Source organism: Bidens hawaiensis, unplaced genomic scaffold (genome assembly GCF_021521415.1).
Source record: "Bidens hawaiensis isolate Kalapana, Puna unplaced genomic scaffold, B.hawaiensis_p1.1 tig00019661_1, whole genome shotgun sequence".
Taxonomy (NCBI): Eukaryota; Viridiplantae; Streptophyta; class Magnoliopsida; order Asterales; family Asteraceae; genus Bidens; species Bidens hawaiensis.
This window is the reverse complement of record NW_027492983.1, coordinates 451,422-465,421: the sequence shown is the minus strand read 5'-3', so window position 1 is coordinate 465,421 and position 14,000 is coordinate 451,422. Positions and strand designations below refer to the sequence as shown.

Below are 14,000 nucleotides of genomic sequence, written 5' to 3'. Positions count from 1 at the left end.
ATAGGAAAACAATACGTGTGTACATATATGTACACATTATACATATAAGTATAATTTAGCTAAACCGATAATTTTTTAAGAAACCGGGGTGATAAATAAGAACTTTTGTTTTTTTTACTTTTTTTATTTTTGTGTTTTTTTTTGTTTTATGATTTTTTTTATTTTTGGGTTTTTTTTGTGATCCAAAATGGTTCTCATAGTTCTCTATTCCCAAAAAGTTCTCACATGATCCTGATCCTGATCCTATATATATATATATATGATCCAGTACAATAATTGGTTATTGTACAGTAGGTACGTGAGTTAATACACCGTTGATCTAAAAAACCAAGACGTGAGGTCGAAGGCTCACTCAAACTTAAACCAAATACTACTAACTAGATAGCGGTAAGTGGGTATCGAACACGAGGAGTTTGTGGAAAATGTGTTAATAAGTAGCTCAACGATTAACTAATATAAATGTAAATGACGAAAAAGTAATTTCCAAGTTGATTTTTGATTTGATTTTATGAACAAAAACAAACTAGCAAATAAGTTGTAAACAATCAATTAAGCAAGTATTCCTCTTGGAGTTCGGGTCATTACGCAACACTTTTGTTAAAGTTCAATGGATAAACCATAATATCATGGTTTCGTGTAAATGCAATTGTTTGTGATTAATCAAGAACTAAGTACTTGGATTCCTAGAACACGAGGTTGTTACTTGGTAATCAATCAATATGTTTAACCCTAATTCCTTCCACTAAATCTCAATTTTTAACGACACCAAGAACGTATAGATTGCAATTAGGTTTAAACGATATGGACAGTTTAAAACAATCACATGAACATCATAATCATACTAACATAAACAATTAGATAATCAATCCAATGTTCAAGAACAGTTAACATAAAGTATTTTGTAAATAACCTTACATCCAAGAGAAACACCAATGGAGTTAGCCAATCATGGTTTGATGGATCATCATAGCTTCAATTGTCTTCATCATAAGAATCAAACACTCAATATAATGATTAGAATCACCAAAAACAATGTATTGGACTCCACAAATCGCCCTAGGGTCGTTCCAATTGAAAAGATATCTCAAAAGACAACAAAAAACGGCCTAAAAAGTAGCCCAAGCTCGGAAGTTACGAGTCGGACGGTGGACCACGGTCCAGACCGTGGGCCACGGTCCATCCACGGTGCATAGAATGGCCACGGTACGGTGAAAACTGTCATTTTGGAGCTGGGTTGACCGTGGTCCACGGTGTTGACTGTGGGCCACGGTGGAGCTTTTGCTCATTTTCTTGTTTTCTTTATATCTTTCTCGTTTCAACTCCGTTTTCTTCGCCGTTTTCACCCACGTTCTCGTAATTTCATCCTCTACCTCCTCCTACCTACAAACATATGAGTACCCATAGTCAAATAATTCCATGAATTTAAGTTGGTTAAGCCAATGCATTTGTATCTTTTAACTCGCTTAACGGCTTTCCAACCAGTCACTCGTCAAACCACACGGTGAAGAATTGAAATTTCTTTCAATTCAGTTTTCGATCTAATTAACCACTTCATTCATGTTTGTGGCAAATCGTAAATCAATTCACTTTTATGAATCGTTAACCAAAATCAGACATCGACCCCAAAATGCTGACCAAGTTTAGAAATAAATTTAATTGATATGTTCATATGCTGAAATTGATGATCGATTGATGATTATTTGATGATCAATATTACATAAAGTTTAATTTTAAATCTGATCTTGCGAATGTTTGTTCTGAAATTCTTATACTATTCTTGACTTCTTAGACTTTTGTTATGAACTTTTTAGGCTTTTCTTCTAAACTTTTTTTTGTTATAAACTTCTTAGGCTTTTGTTCTGGACTTCTTAGCCTTTTATTCTAAACTTCTTAACCCTTTCTTCTGAACTTCTTAAGTTTATTCTGAACGTTTTAAGTTTTGTTTTTGAATGTTTCAGTTTTGTTCAGAACGTTTAAACATAATATTTTGAACCTTAATCAGAGCTTAATTGAGTGTATTATTATGCAATTTCATAATCGATTGATGATTCTAAAGCCTCTTACACATCAATTCGATTGATTAAATCATCAATTTTTTTATTAATCTTAACAATCAATTGATTAAATCATTAATTTTTGAACAATTTGACGATCAAGCGCCCAACTTCTTTTTTTGGTATCTACTTCAACAACTGATTAAAACGAGTAAAATTAATGGCTCAAATTAGTATGATTAGGTGAAAATTTGAAGAAAAACTGCAATTGTTTGTTTAACTGTAAAAAGACCGATTGTGTTTTGAGGTCCTATTTGCAGGTAACGAAAATTTTTAGGGTTAGATAACTCAATTTAGTTTGATATCGACCTGCAAATTAGTTTGATATAGGTTGACGGTTGAGTTATATTGATTTGGATGGATGATCGATGAATCAGCTGATGAATTAGATCGTATAATTATATTTAGGTTATTTATGATTATGCCATCACGTGAAATTGAAATCAACGTTCTAAAAGCTCGCATACCTAATATATGATAACTAATTATTTTACAATAACCCACTCCAATATATAAGTTTATGTATGCTCAATACGATTTCTTTTAAATTCATTAAAATTTCCTGTACTGATTCTTGAATACTCATTATGACAGAATATTCGGGTGAGATTTCTCATATTTTACGTGTGTGATAAATGTTCTTAGTGTTTAAACCTAATTGCCCAATTCTTTAAGCTCATTTTTATAAAAGAAAAAAAAAAGATTTTCACATAACCCAAATCATGGCCTAATAAGTTTGTTTAAAAAAAATTAACTGTTTAAATTCAATAAAAAAAATTTATTATTTAAGACCAAAATTTTTTCTCACATCCCGTCTATTATTATTTTCTTTTATCAATTTTTGAGGACGGCTTAGTTTTTAGTAAACCACCCGATTGATTTTCAAGATAATGATACTAATCATAATACTCATTTTAATTTGGTCAAAAACAAGTTGAAGTATATACATGTGCAATGGTAGATGGTATCTAATTTAATATTGGGTCATGTGTTACATGTGTTGTTGTTGAGGCTACCCTAAGATTCATCCTATCATATTACGTCACATGATGCTGACTGGACACCATTCGCCCCAGCCCGTTGTGGTCTGCTACCTGTTCGCGCCACATACCTTCATTTAGCAGGCGCCAGCCGGCTAGCACCTGCTCACGTGTTACAAACCGAACAGAAGAACTTAACCCAAAAGACTAGTCTGATAGGTGAGGGAACCCATTTGGCTTATAAACCCCACATCAGTTGCCCATACAACTGATGTGGGACAAGTCCCATACTTTGCAATGGTTTCAGTCCGCATACCCTTGATAGGGTTAGAACCAATTAAGAAGAAGAAACTTGAACAAGGGGAAAGAATATTATCTCAAAACTGGTTGATCTTTCATTATCACGTACATAATTAAATAGAAATCCAAATTACAATAGACACCCCCATACTAACCCAAAATAGCCACCCTCAATCCCTAACTTAATAATAATAATAATAATAATAATAATAATAATAATAATAATAATAATAATAATAATAAAACATAAATATAAATAAATGAAACGTAACAATACTCCCCCTTTAAACCCCTTTTTGCCCTCAAAAAGCGATTAAGCAATATTTTCTTCATCCTCCTCTGTTGCTTGTTTTTCATCCTCCACCTCGAGTATATAAAGTTGTTTTTTCTTACACTTGTGCCCCGGAAAAAACTTTTCGGTACACCAAAAACATTCCCCTTTAGCCCTTTTCAACTCGAGTTCATCACTCGTCAAACGCCTCGAGCTAAGAGTACTAGGTTTAGAAGTCGGTGGCATGGTTGTTGGAGTTGGCAATAAGGGAAGTTTTGAAGCATTAACCGGAGGTGTTATTTTGACATCTTCATCTTGCACCCCATCCTCCACATCCTTGAGTCGATTCATCAAGCTAGTATTATTGATATTTTGCATTCTTACTAACCCATACGCCTCATGTAGTGTTTGAGGTTTAAACATCTTGACAGACCCCCTAATGTCCGATTTAAGGGCCTTAAGATAAAGGCTAACAGCTTGGGTTTCACTAAGTGTTACCTTATTTAATAGTGAATCAAAAGCCGTATTGAGATCATGAAGCGAATCTGTCTGGTTGAGGGAAGACATCTCCTCCAAGGGATCCTCAAACATAGAATTAGAAAAACGGGCTGATATAGCTCGCACATATTCTTCCCACGAGACATCAAATACGGTAGCCCTGCGTATGCGCATGAAAGCCATGTGCCATTGGATCGCGTCCCCTTCTAAATGAACAACGGTGCACCTAACTTTCGTCTCCACGGGAGTCGCATCAATCGCGAAAAAGTGTTCACAACGGTAAAGCCAACCTTCCATATCTTCACCCGAGAACTTGGGAAATTCAACCTTCCCGATTCGCATGGGTCGGGTACCCTTTGAGTCTGCATCGTTGGGAGAGAACGATGAACTCGAGCCAAACCCACCCATACTAACCTGGATCGATTTATCCCGCACCGCCTTCAAGATCTCTTTTTGTGTGGCTGTCTGTTCTTGTTGTTTCATTAGTACCGATAGCGCGGCTTGGATCTCTGTGATTGCTTTCTCGTGATTCTTGAGAGTGTTGTCAACATCTTGGTTGCGTGTGTTCGTCATGATAAAGGGAGTAATTCCGACCGAAGATCGAAACGGCTCTGATAACCTTGATAGGTTTAGAACCAACTAAGAAGAAGAAACTTAAACAAGGGGAAAAAGTATATTATCTCAAAACTGGTTGATCTTTCATTATCACGTACATAATTAAATAGAAATTCAAATTATAATAGACACCTTCATACTAACCCAAAATAGCCACCCTCAATCCCTAACTTAATAATAATAATAATAAAACATAAATATAAATAAATGAAACGTAACATCACGCCACCACAGCTCGCTCCATCTCGGTGCGGTGTTCGCCATCCAAGTGACTTGCGGCAGCCGGTGAAGTGCCACGATGGACCGTCTAATAAACTATAATATATATTTTCAATGTCATTATGGTTTCAAGATTCTTTCATAATTCTTGGTAGTAGGTGGATACATAGAAAATCTCAAAATCCCAATGGTGAGGGTAGGTGTGGGATTAGAAAATAGCCACCAACCACCACAATTAATTAATTAAATCCTTTACTAAATAATAATGATTAACTCCTTTTTAATCGCTAATTTAGATCAGTGGTGGGCCACTGGCCCACCCGTTTATCCTCATTGGGGATGAGATCGGTATCGGTATGGAAATTCTGATTCCAAAAATCGCAAATTTTTTATACATGTACTGAAATATTCGGTTCGGTACCGATATTTAATGTAAAATTCAGGAAATACCTGTACCGTACTGATACCGAAACTCAAAACTTTGGTGCCGATTCAGTATCGACTGTACGAAATCGGTATCGGTACCAATATCGAATTCGCTCACCCATAATCCTCATTCCCCAAGTATCGGAGATCACTCTCAGAACAAAACCCATCATAAGTGAGAAAACACTCCAGCCCAACCTCAAACTTTAAATTATGTGAAAGTTAAACTCAAGACCTCCTATAATCCTATTTTTAAACTGAAATTTTTGGATGCCTCTCCTCAACAATTTGAGCTATGAATCATTAGCAAATAATAATTATTAAACGGTACTCCTAATCATATTCTATTAGACAAATTAACATTAAATAAATCAAACAAAAGGGGAAAAAAAGTAATATTCAGTCCACAAGACCAATTTGGATTCTGTATTGCATTAATTGTTTATTATTGCCATCTTAATTAACTACAAATGCACGATTTGGTGTTAATCACTTTCTATAAATACATATACATAATACATCTTACCCAAGGGTCTTTGGTATAGCACTATCATGATGCTATATTTGTCTTTCCAAGGGTGAGAGTAAGGTCTTGCGTTATCAAATTATATGTAGTAGTTTAAAAAGAAAAAATATACAAATACATGTTTTAACCAATCATTTAAATAACCATTTATTCTAACTATATAAAATTATAAAGTGATGGATGTTCTAATCACACCTAGTTGGTGACTACTTGGTTCAAATCAAACACCAAAACTTGTCACAAACCCATTTTTAGCCATGTTTAGAGGCCTAAACCATCCACTCTAGTGCTTTTAACTAAAAATAATAATATTCTGAATGGTCTAACCACAGTTGGTTCAAATCATACACCAAATCAAACACCAAAATTATTTGCAAATCCATTTATAGCCATGTGTAAAGGCAATCTAGTGCTTTTAGCTAAAAAAATTATGCCACTTAGCAAAAATCACATCACCTTTTCTTTCTCTTTATTATTAATTAAAGAAACTTGTACATATTAGCTGTTGAGAGTTGATAGTTATTGTTAAAATTAGGGTGCTTACAGTCCGAATCGGCCAGGCAAAAATTTTTAGCGCAATCGCTAACTATGGTTTTAGAAAACGACAAAATCAAACTGGTCAGGTTTGGTTGGTCGGCTGGACTCTATTTTTTCATCATTATTAACGTATTAAAAGTTTAAAAATGATAAAGATGGTTTATGGCTATAATATACACATATAGTGATATAACTACATGTGAAAATATATATATAAATAATAAAAGGCCATACAGCCGGGTTGGTTCACATAGCCGATTTCAAGTTTCAGACTGGACCAAACCTTAAACCTAACAAACCATGAATCAAGCCGTTTATATCTTAACCCAGCAAACTTGCTTCAATTAAGGCAGACGTTCATATCTTAACCAGACAAACTTGCTTCAATTTGACGGACATTCGTTCGGTTTCCTGTTAAAGAATTTTTAATTCTTGTAAATCTGAACTATTCATGACAACCGAACAACTTACCCACCTTTCATTCTAGAATAGGGATCCACTTTCACTTTTTCCAAAACATGGAAATAGACATCTCACCATCACACCCAACATTTTTCAGTCAAAACATACAAAAGTCTAATTTGGTATGCCTAAGGGTTTGTACTTGTCAAGTTACGGGTTCAAATCTCATAATGGGCAAACACTTAGCCGTTCTAAAAAATCTAGATTCTGACGTTGATTATCTGATTGATTGACTATCTTAAATTCAAACGACAAAAATATACCTAAATTGTATATGGAACCCATTCATAACTCGTTACGTGTTTATAAATAAATAAAACTCACATCTTTTCAAAAAATGCACATCCAGACGCCACCAAAGTGAAACTTATCATCAAGCTCAACACCAAAAAGATTACAAAAAAATGAATGAAAAGCGATTATGGCGTCACACTTACAAACTGGGTAGCTAACAGCATCAAACTTTCGAAAAAAGATAGTTGAAAACCAGAAATCGTGACTCACCGAGTCTTTTTGAATCCCCTAACTATATCTCAGTATCAAATAAACGGATAGTCACTTTTGACACGAGCGCGCGAGCAAAAGGTATGTAGCTTAAACTGTACCTGAAATAGATTCTAGACATGTTACATTTTTATACTAAAGAATCAACATTTATGTCATTCAGGTGAAGATCTTGCATTGAAGTTGACAAGCTTACCAGATAAGTGCAACTATCTCACATAGTATCGCGATAATGGTTAACAACTTGCTGTGAATCTGCAATCGAATGCAAGAAAAGGTTATATCATAAGTTCATAATCTAACCGATTGACTGCTAATAATGAAAAGGCTGGTGTTTCTTACCCAAAGAGCACAAATGAGGGCTAGAAAAACGAACCCAATATAAATACATGTGGCATATAAACGAACCGGGTCAAACATCATCCGTAGCTGTCGTGTAGGTCCCATGAGGAAAGTTGTGCTGTGCAACAACAAAAAGAAAAAAGTAAGGAAAATCAAAATATAGAAAAGATTACTTTTTTGGATGACCTCATTTCCTTTTTTGGCAATTTTTAAGGCAGTCACATTTTATAGGGGTAGCAATTCCTGACACGAATTGAAATACTAGTATACTACACGAATATGACAACAATCACGTATTCGGTTGTCATGTCAAACACGCTTAATATACATGTCGTGTTCAGATTGATCTGTTTAACCCGTTTAATTAAAAGAGACCTGTTCGGGTGATGTGTTTGCCTTGTTTAATATAACAGGCTGTGTTTGGGTTGACATGTTTAACCCGTTTACTTTATGGCCTGTTTAACACATTTATCATAACCCGCCAACCCGTTCACAGCTTAATTACCACCCATCTTACAACCCACCAATCTGTTTAGCTCATTAAGATAAATGGGTTAAACAATTCCTATTTAAGTTACACAAACTTAAGTCTGTCCGGCACAAATAAATGTACAGGCTGTGTTCAGGTTAAAATATTCAACCCGACACGATTGACACCCTTCTTGATGCCTTTTACCTGATCAACCATCCTTAAGTAAGCAGTTAAAACTTAAAAACACATGTTAAGCCTCGTTTAGAGTAAAAAACACAGTTTTGATAAGAGGGACTGCCGCACCGGGGGGGGGGGGGTGGAATAAATGTATAATAATACTAATATAAATAAATACAAGAAAACATGTAATGAAAACCGATGTGTGTTCACTAAATTAAAACTGTACTCGTACTTTATTTCTTCCAATTTCAGAACATCAAACTAGAAATGCAAGCCCAAAATATATCTTAAATGCTACTGGATTAACAAACTAAAACACACCTTCCAACTGCCAACAAGTTGCCAAAGGTAAACAATATAGCAAACTTAATTGGTATGGCAAACACAATCGTTGACTGCAAAACAACCATTCATAAAAATGATGTTAAAACTTAAAAGTGATATGATGTTACAAAGCCATAGTTTCTGATACTTGCTGATAAAAAGCGTGAGGAATTATACCTTTTATGTTCTCCAAGTACAGTTTATATAGCCCTAACCCTAATTTGTGATAAATACTTAATCATTTGGTTTATGTAGAATTTCATGCAGAATTAAAGCTAAACTATATAGTAAAAACCATTGTTGCTTATAGCGCAAAGATCCTATTGCGCAACACCTGGTAATGGCACGCCATCAGTTAATTTTTATTATCTTTTTTGTATCATAACCTATACGAGAGCTGATACTGTTTGGACGTTTACTATTACTTTTGTGTTTACCATATTGTTTTTTTAAGATGTTAATCTTTGTTAGCATAAGTTTTGCGAGTGCCGATATTGTTTTGAGCATTTACAGACGTTAATCTTTGTTATCATATTTGTGTTGTATTTCAAACGTGTCATGAATAGATACCTCTAGAAAAATGTGACTTTGTCTTGAAAATTTGCCAAACATGTTAAAGCAATTTGAACAGCATGCCTTAGCATGGGCGGGCTTTTATCTACTTCTAGTCATGATTGCTCAATACTCTACATACATGTCTACAGCAGTCGGTACGCTGATCTTGCTTTCTTACATTTCAGTTGCGCTCGGATTTGTGATCTTTGCAGTCATAGTCCAATGAAAAGGTCCAAGGGCTACCTGATGCCATGGACCTTAGTCACAATTTGCTGTTGGTGGGGATTATATTAGTGTTCGCCGTGACTACCCTTGCGTATATGGATGCAATAAAGAACAACTCCCTTAATCGATACTGAAACTGGTTTGACAGGTCGACTGAAGAAGCTGTTCTTTATCGTGTCCATATACGCTAAGCTAGTCGCAAGCGAACACTAATATATCCCCATCAACAGCAAATTGCAACTAAGGCCCATGGCATCCAGTAGTCATGGAGCCCTTGGACCTCTTCATTGGACTATGACGGCGCAGATCACGAAAGCTCAACCAAGATGTAAGAAAGCAAGATCATTGTACTGACCGCCGTAGACATGTATGCAGAGTATTGAGCAATGAGCAATCGTGACTAGGAATGGATAAAAGCCCGCCCATGCTAAGGCATGCTGTTCAAATTTCTTTAACATGTTTGGCAACTTTTTAAAAGTTACACTTTCTACGGGTACCAATTCATGGCACGACTTGAAATACAACACGAATATGATAACAATCACGTTTTTAGTTGTCATGTCTAACATGTTTAATAAGCATGCCGTGTTCAAGTTGATATGTTTAACCCGTTTACTTTACGACCCGTTTCACACATTTATTACAAACTGTCAACAGTCAACCCCTTTACAACTTGATTACCACCCATCAACCCATTTACAACCCACCAATCCGTTTGGCTCATTCACATAAATGGGTTAAACAATTTTAGTTTAATTTACACGAACTTAAGTCTGTCCGGCACAGATAAATATATGGGTCGTGTTCAGGTTCAAATATTCAACCCGACAAGATTGACACAATGTCACCGCATATTCTTTTCGATATTTAATGACTTGAAAGTTCAAACTCTTGATGCTTTTTACCTGATAAACAAGATCCCTAAATCAGTAGTTAATGCTTAAAACACATGTTAAGCTCCGTGCAGAGTGAAAAAAATGCAAAATATGTCCTTAGGTGGGGTCTTAAATTCAATTTATGACCATCAATTTGCATAATCGAATAATTCAAATTTAAACCGATGCATGTTCAGTTAAACTGTACACGTATTTAATTTCTTCTAATTTCAGAGCATCAAATTGGAAACGCAGGTCCAAAAGATAGCTTAAATGCTACTGAACTAACAAACTGATACGCACCTTCCAACTGCCAACTAGATGCAAAAAGTAACAATACATCAAACTTACCCACATATATTACGTATGTGTAAAAAAATTGTTACGTTGAGTTCTTTCGAGTTCTTAAAACTCAAAGTGGTTCTCAATTGCAATCTCCCCTATATAATTGGTACGGCAAAAACAATCGTCGACTGCATGATGTTGCAACTTAAAAGTGATATGATGTTATCCATATGCAATTAAAATTCGGTTGCAAGTATGGCTGCAAAAGAACCGAACAGCGAACTGTTCTGCAGGAAGTTCATTTATGTTAATTCATTTAATAAATGAACAACCATGAACAAGGAATTTCATTCAATTAACTAAATGAATGAACACAAATAGGGGCCATGTTTGTTCAATTGCATTCGTGAACATTCGATAATGTGTCGTTTACGTTTGTTGATGTTTCTTTGTTTGTTCATTATAGGTTTTTAATATTTTTTTAATGAATTTTCTAATCTTATCATGTAGATTTAAGAAAAATTATCAACTATAAAACGAAAATATACTTGAGTATTATGTGACTAATTTATATGTAAATTAAGACATGAATATGAATGTTAAAATTAACCAACACAAACTTGCTAGCTGGACTGAACCGTTGACACACTGACCATTCTCAGTTAGCCAAATCATATAAAACATTGTTGGTGTTCATTTGTATTCATTCGTTTGTTTTTATGAACTGTTCACGAACAAGTTCATTTCCTCAGGGAACGAACACGAAATTTCACTTGGTTAGGTGTTGGTGTACCATTCACTTGTCCAATAAAAGCATAACGAACGAACATGAACAACGCAGTGTTCAATTCAGTTCGGTTACAGCCCTAGTTGCAAGCATCGATGAACACAGACATTGATTGCCAGATTTCAAATCCACAGTTTCTAAATAGTTTCTGATACTTGCAGAACATAAGTGTGAGGAATGATACCTTTTATGTTCTCCAAGTACAGTTTATATAACCCCAACCCTAATTTGATTTGTAATCAATACTTTATCATTTGGTTTATTTAGAATCTCATACAGAATTAAAGCTAAATTATACTACACACTAACAACCATTGTCGGTGATAGTGCAAATATCCTACTGGGCCACAAGGCAGCCCATAGAAATGCCACATCATCAGTTAATTTTAAAAAAATGTTTATTTTTAATTTTTTTGTATCATAACATGTACGAGTGCCGATACCGTTTGGGATGTTTACTTTACCGTATTTGCTTTTTTAAAGATATTAATAGCACAAGCTGTACGAGTGCCAATACTGTTTTGAGCATCTACATATTAATAATCTGGATTTAGTTGCGGTACCGTAATGAATATGATTTGTGATCAGTATTTAATCATTTTTATGTATTTTAATATTCATACCAAATTGAATTACCAAAGCAACAAAATGCCCTAAAATCTATCAATAATCTAACAGTAATATTAAAGTTAAAAAAAACGATTAACTGATGTTGTTGCAACCCCCTTTTAATGCCACATCATCAGTTAATCTTTTTTTCAAATCTGTTTTTTTTTTGCATCATAACCTGTACGAGTACCGATACTGTTTTGGACCTTTACTTTTACTTTTGCGTTTGATAGTACTATTTGCTTTTTTAAATATATTAATTTTTTTTAGCACAAGCTATACGAGTACCAATACTGTTTGAGCGTTTACAGATTAATTTTCCAGATCTAGTTGCTGTACCGTAACGAACCTAACCGAAACCCGCTGAATGCGCTATTCATGTTTTAGATGTTGGTTTTTTATAGCATTAGCTATACGAGTGCCAATACTGTTTTGAGCGTTTACAGATTAATTTTCCGGATCTAGTTGCGGTACTGTAACGAACCTAACCGAAACCCACTGAATGCTCTATTCATGTTTTGGATGTTATTATTATTATTATTTTAGCATAAGCTATACGAGTGCCTATACTTTTTTTGAGCGTTCACAGTTTAATTTTCCATTTTTCCGGATCTAGTTGCGGTACCGTAACGAACCTAACCGAAACCCAATGAACGCGCTATTCATGTTTTGGATGTTAATTTTTTTATAACATAAGCTATACGAGTGCCAATACTGTTTTGAGCGTTTACATATTAATATTATGGATTTAGTCGCGGTACCGTAACACATATGATTAGAGAACAAAAGGCCCTAAAATCTATCAGTGATCCAACAACAACAACAACAATAATAATAATAATATTATAGTGAAAACGAAATGTAATACCAGGAGCATACAGACGAGTCCAGCTAACGAACAGGCACCGAAGGCGTATAATCTCTGAATCAAATCAATAAGCATTGACGTTGTGTAATCAATTAGGGTTAATTACAGATTATTATGGTGCCGTACCTGTGTGGACGATAAATTACAGAGATCATCGGTTTCGTATAACAGATTCTCTTGTAGCTCTTCATCGTCTTCTGATTCTGCTGCTGCGAATATGGATTTTGCTTGCTTCCACATTTTGCAAACGAAAGTGGTTGGATCGACTGGAAGTAGAAGTTATTGGTGGTGGAGTTGTAGGTTTTGAAAGTAGAGGGGGTTAGAGTGTAAGTTTTCAAAAAGGAGATGCGGGTGCGTTATTGTGTGGTTGCGATCGGTTTGTTAAAAGCTTGAATTAAGTCGAGTTGACGAGGGTGCATTTATAATCTGGTTACGCCAATGTAGAAGGTAGGACCCCGGCTGAGATAGAGAGAACGAGTGTGTGTGTTGACTCACGCTTCTCGTTGTGATGAAGAACCTAATGATTCAATAAATACGAATGAGCGATGCACAATTTATAGAAGAGACTCTTGCTCGAATCTTAGAATCGGTGTAACCAAACCAGCATGAGGTCATGTGTTACGGGATCAAGAGGGGGTGCCCCGTGGGCACATTTTTTTGTGAAGGAGGTAACAAGTGCCATGGGGTGGGAGAGGGAACACTGAGCGGGAAGAGACGGGTTAAACGACTCTTTTCAGCATTTTAAAAAAAAGTAGTTGTTCAGTTTTTCTAACTATAAACATCACCTTAAGTCTCATTTAAGAATTAACAAACATTCTATCAAGTCTTTTCTTTATTTTTATACCTGTATGTTATACCTTTTGTACAATATTTTAAAACCATGAATCCTTCCGGTATCGGTTGTTATCGCCCCCCGTTTTCTGATGGTCGGGTATTATGTTCATGTGTTAGTGTGTTAATTGTATAGTTTTAGTCGGTTATTGTACGAACTATGGTACTTCATTTGTGTTTATCGTGTTACAGGTCACAACGTGTTAATGGAGCTAATTTGGACTTGTACGAGCACAAAATGAAGCCCCGGGATGA

At 35.2% G+C, this 14,000-nt stretch overlaps 1 protein-coding gene across 1 annotated transcript; it reads right to left on the bottom strand.

Annotated features, from left to right (window-relative positions):
* Window positions 1-7,353: 7,353 nt before the first annotated feature.
* Window positions 7,354-13,157, bottom strand: LOC143558856 (uncharacterized). Its single transcript, XM_077047611.1, has 6 exons — window positions 13,041-13,157; window positions 12,915-12,968; window positions 8,708-8,781; window positions 7,735-7,852; window positions 7,589-7,647; window positions 7,354-7,493 (listed from the first exon to the last, which is right to left on the bottom strand). The coding sequence occupies exons 1-6, from the start codon at window positions 13,152-13,154 to the stop codon at window positions 7,415-7,417; spliced, it is 498 nt and encodes a 165-aa protein (XP_076903726.1). The 5' UTR covers window positions 13,155-13,157; the 3' UTR covers window positions 7,354-7,414.
* Window positions 13,158-14,000: the final 843 nt, after the last annotated feature.

What these genes read in the sequence shown, in the direction of transcription:
- LOC143558856 (XM_077047611.1), bottom strand. Translation starts at nt 13,154, where the DNA reads ATGTGGAAGCAAGCAAAATCCATATTCGCAGCAGCAGAATCAGAAGAC. An exon ending in GACTCGTCTGTATGCTCCTG is followed by an intron (nt 8,782 to 12,914) that starts GTATTACATTTC and finishes GTTGTTTTGCAG; the next exon opens with TCAACGATTGTGTTTGCCAT. An exon ending in CCCTCATTTGTGCTCTTTGG is followed by an intron (nt 7,648 to 7,734) that starts GTAAGAAACACC and finishes ATTCGATTGCAG; the next exon opens with ATTCACAGCAAGTTGTTAAC.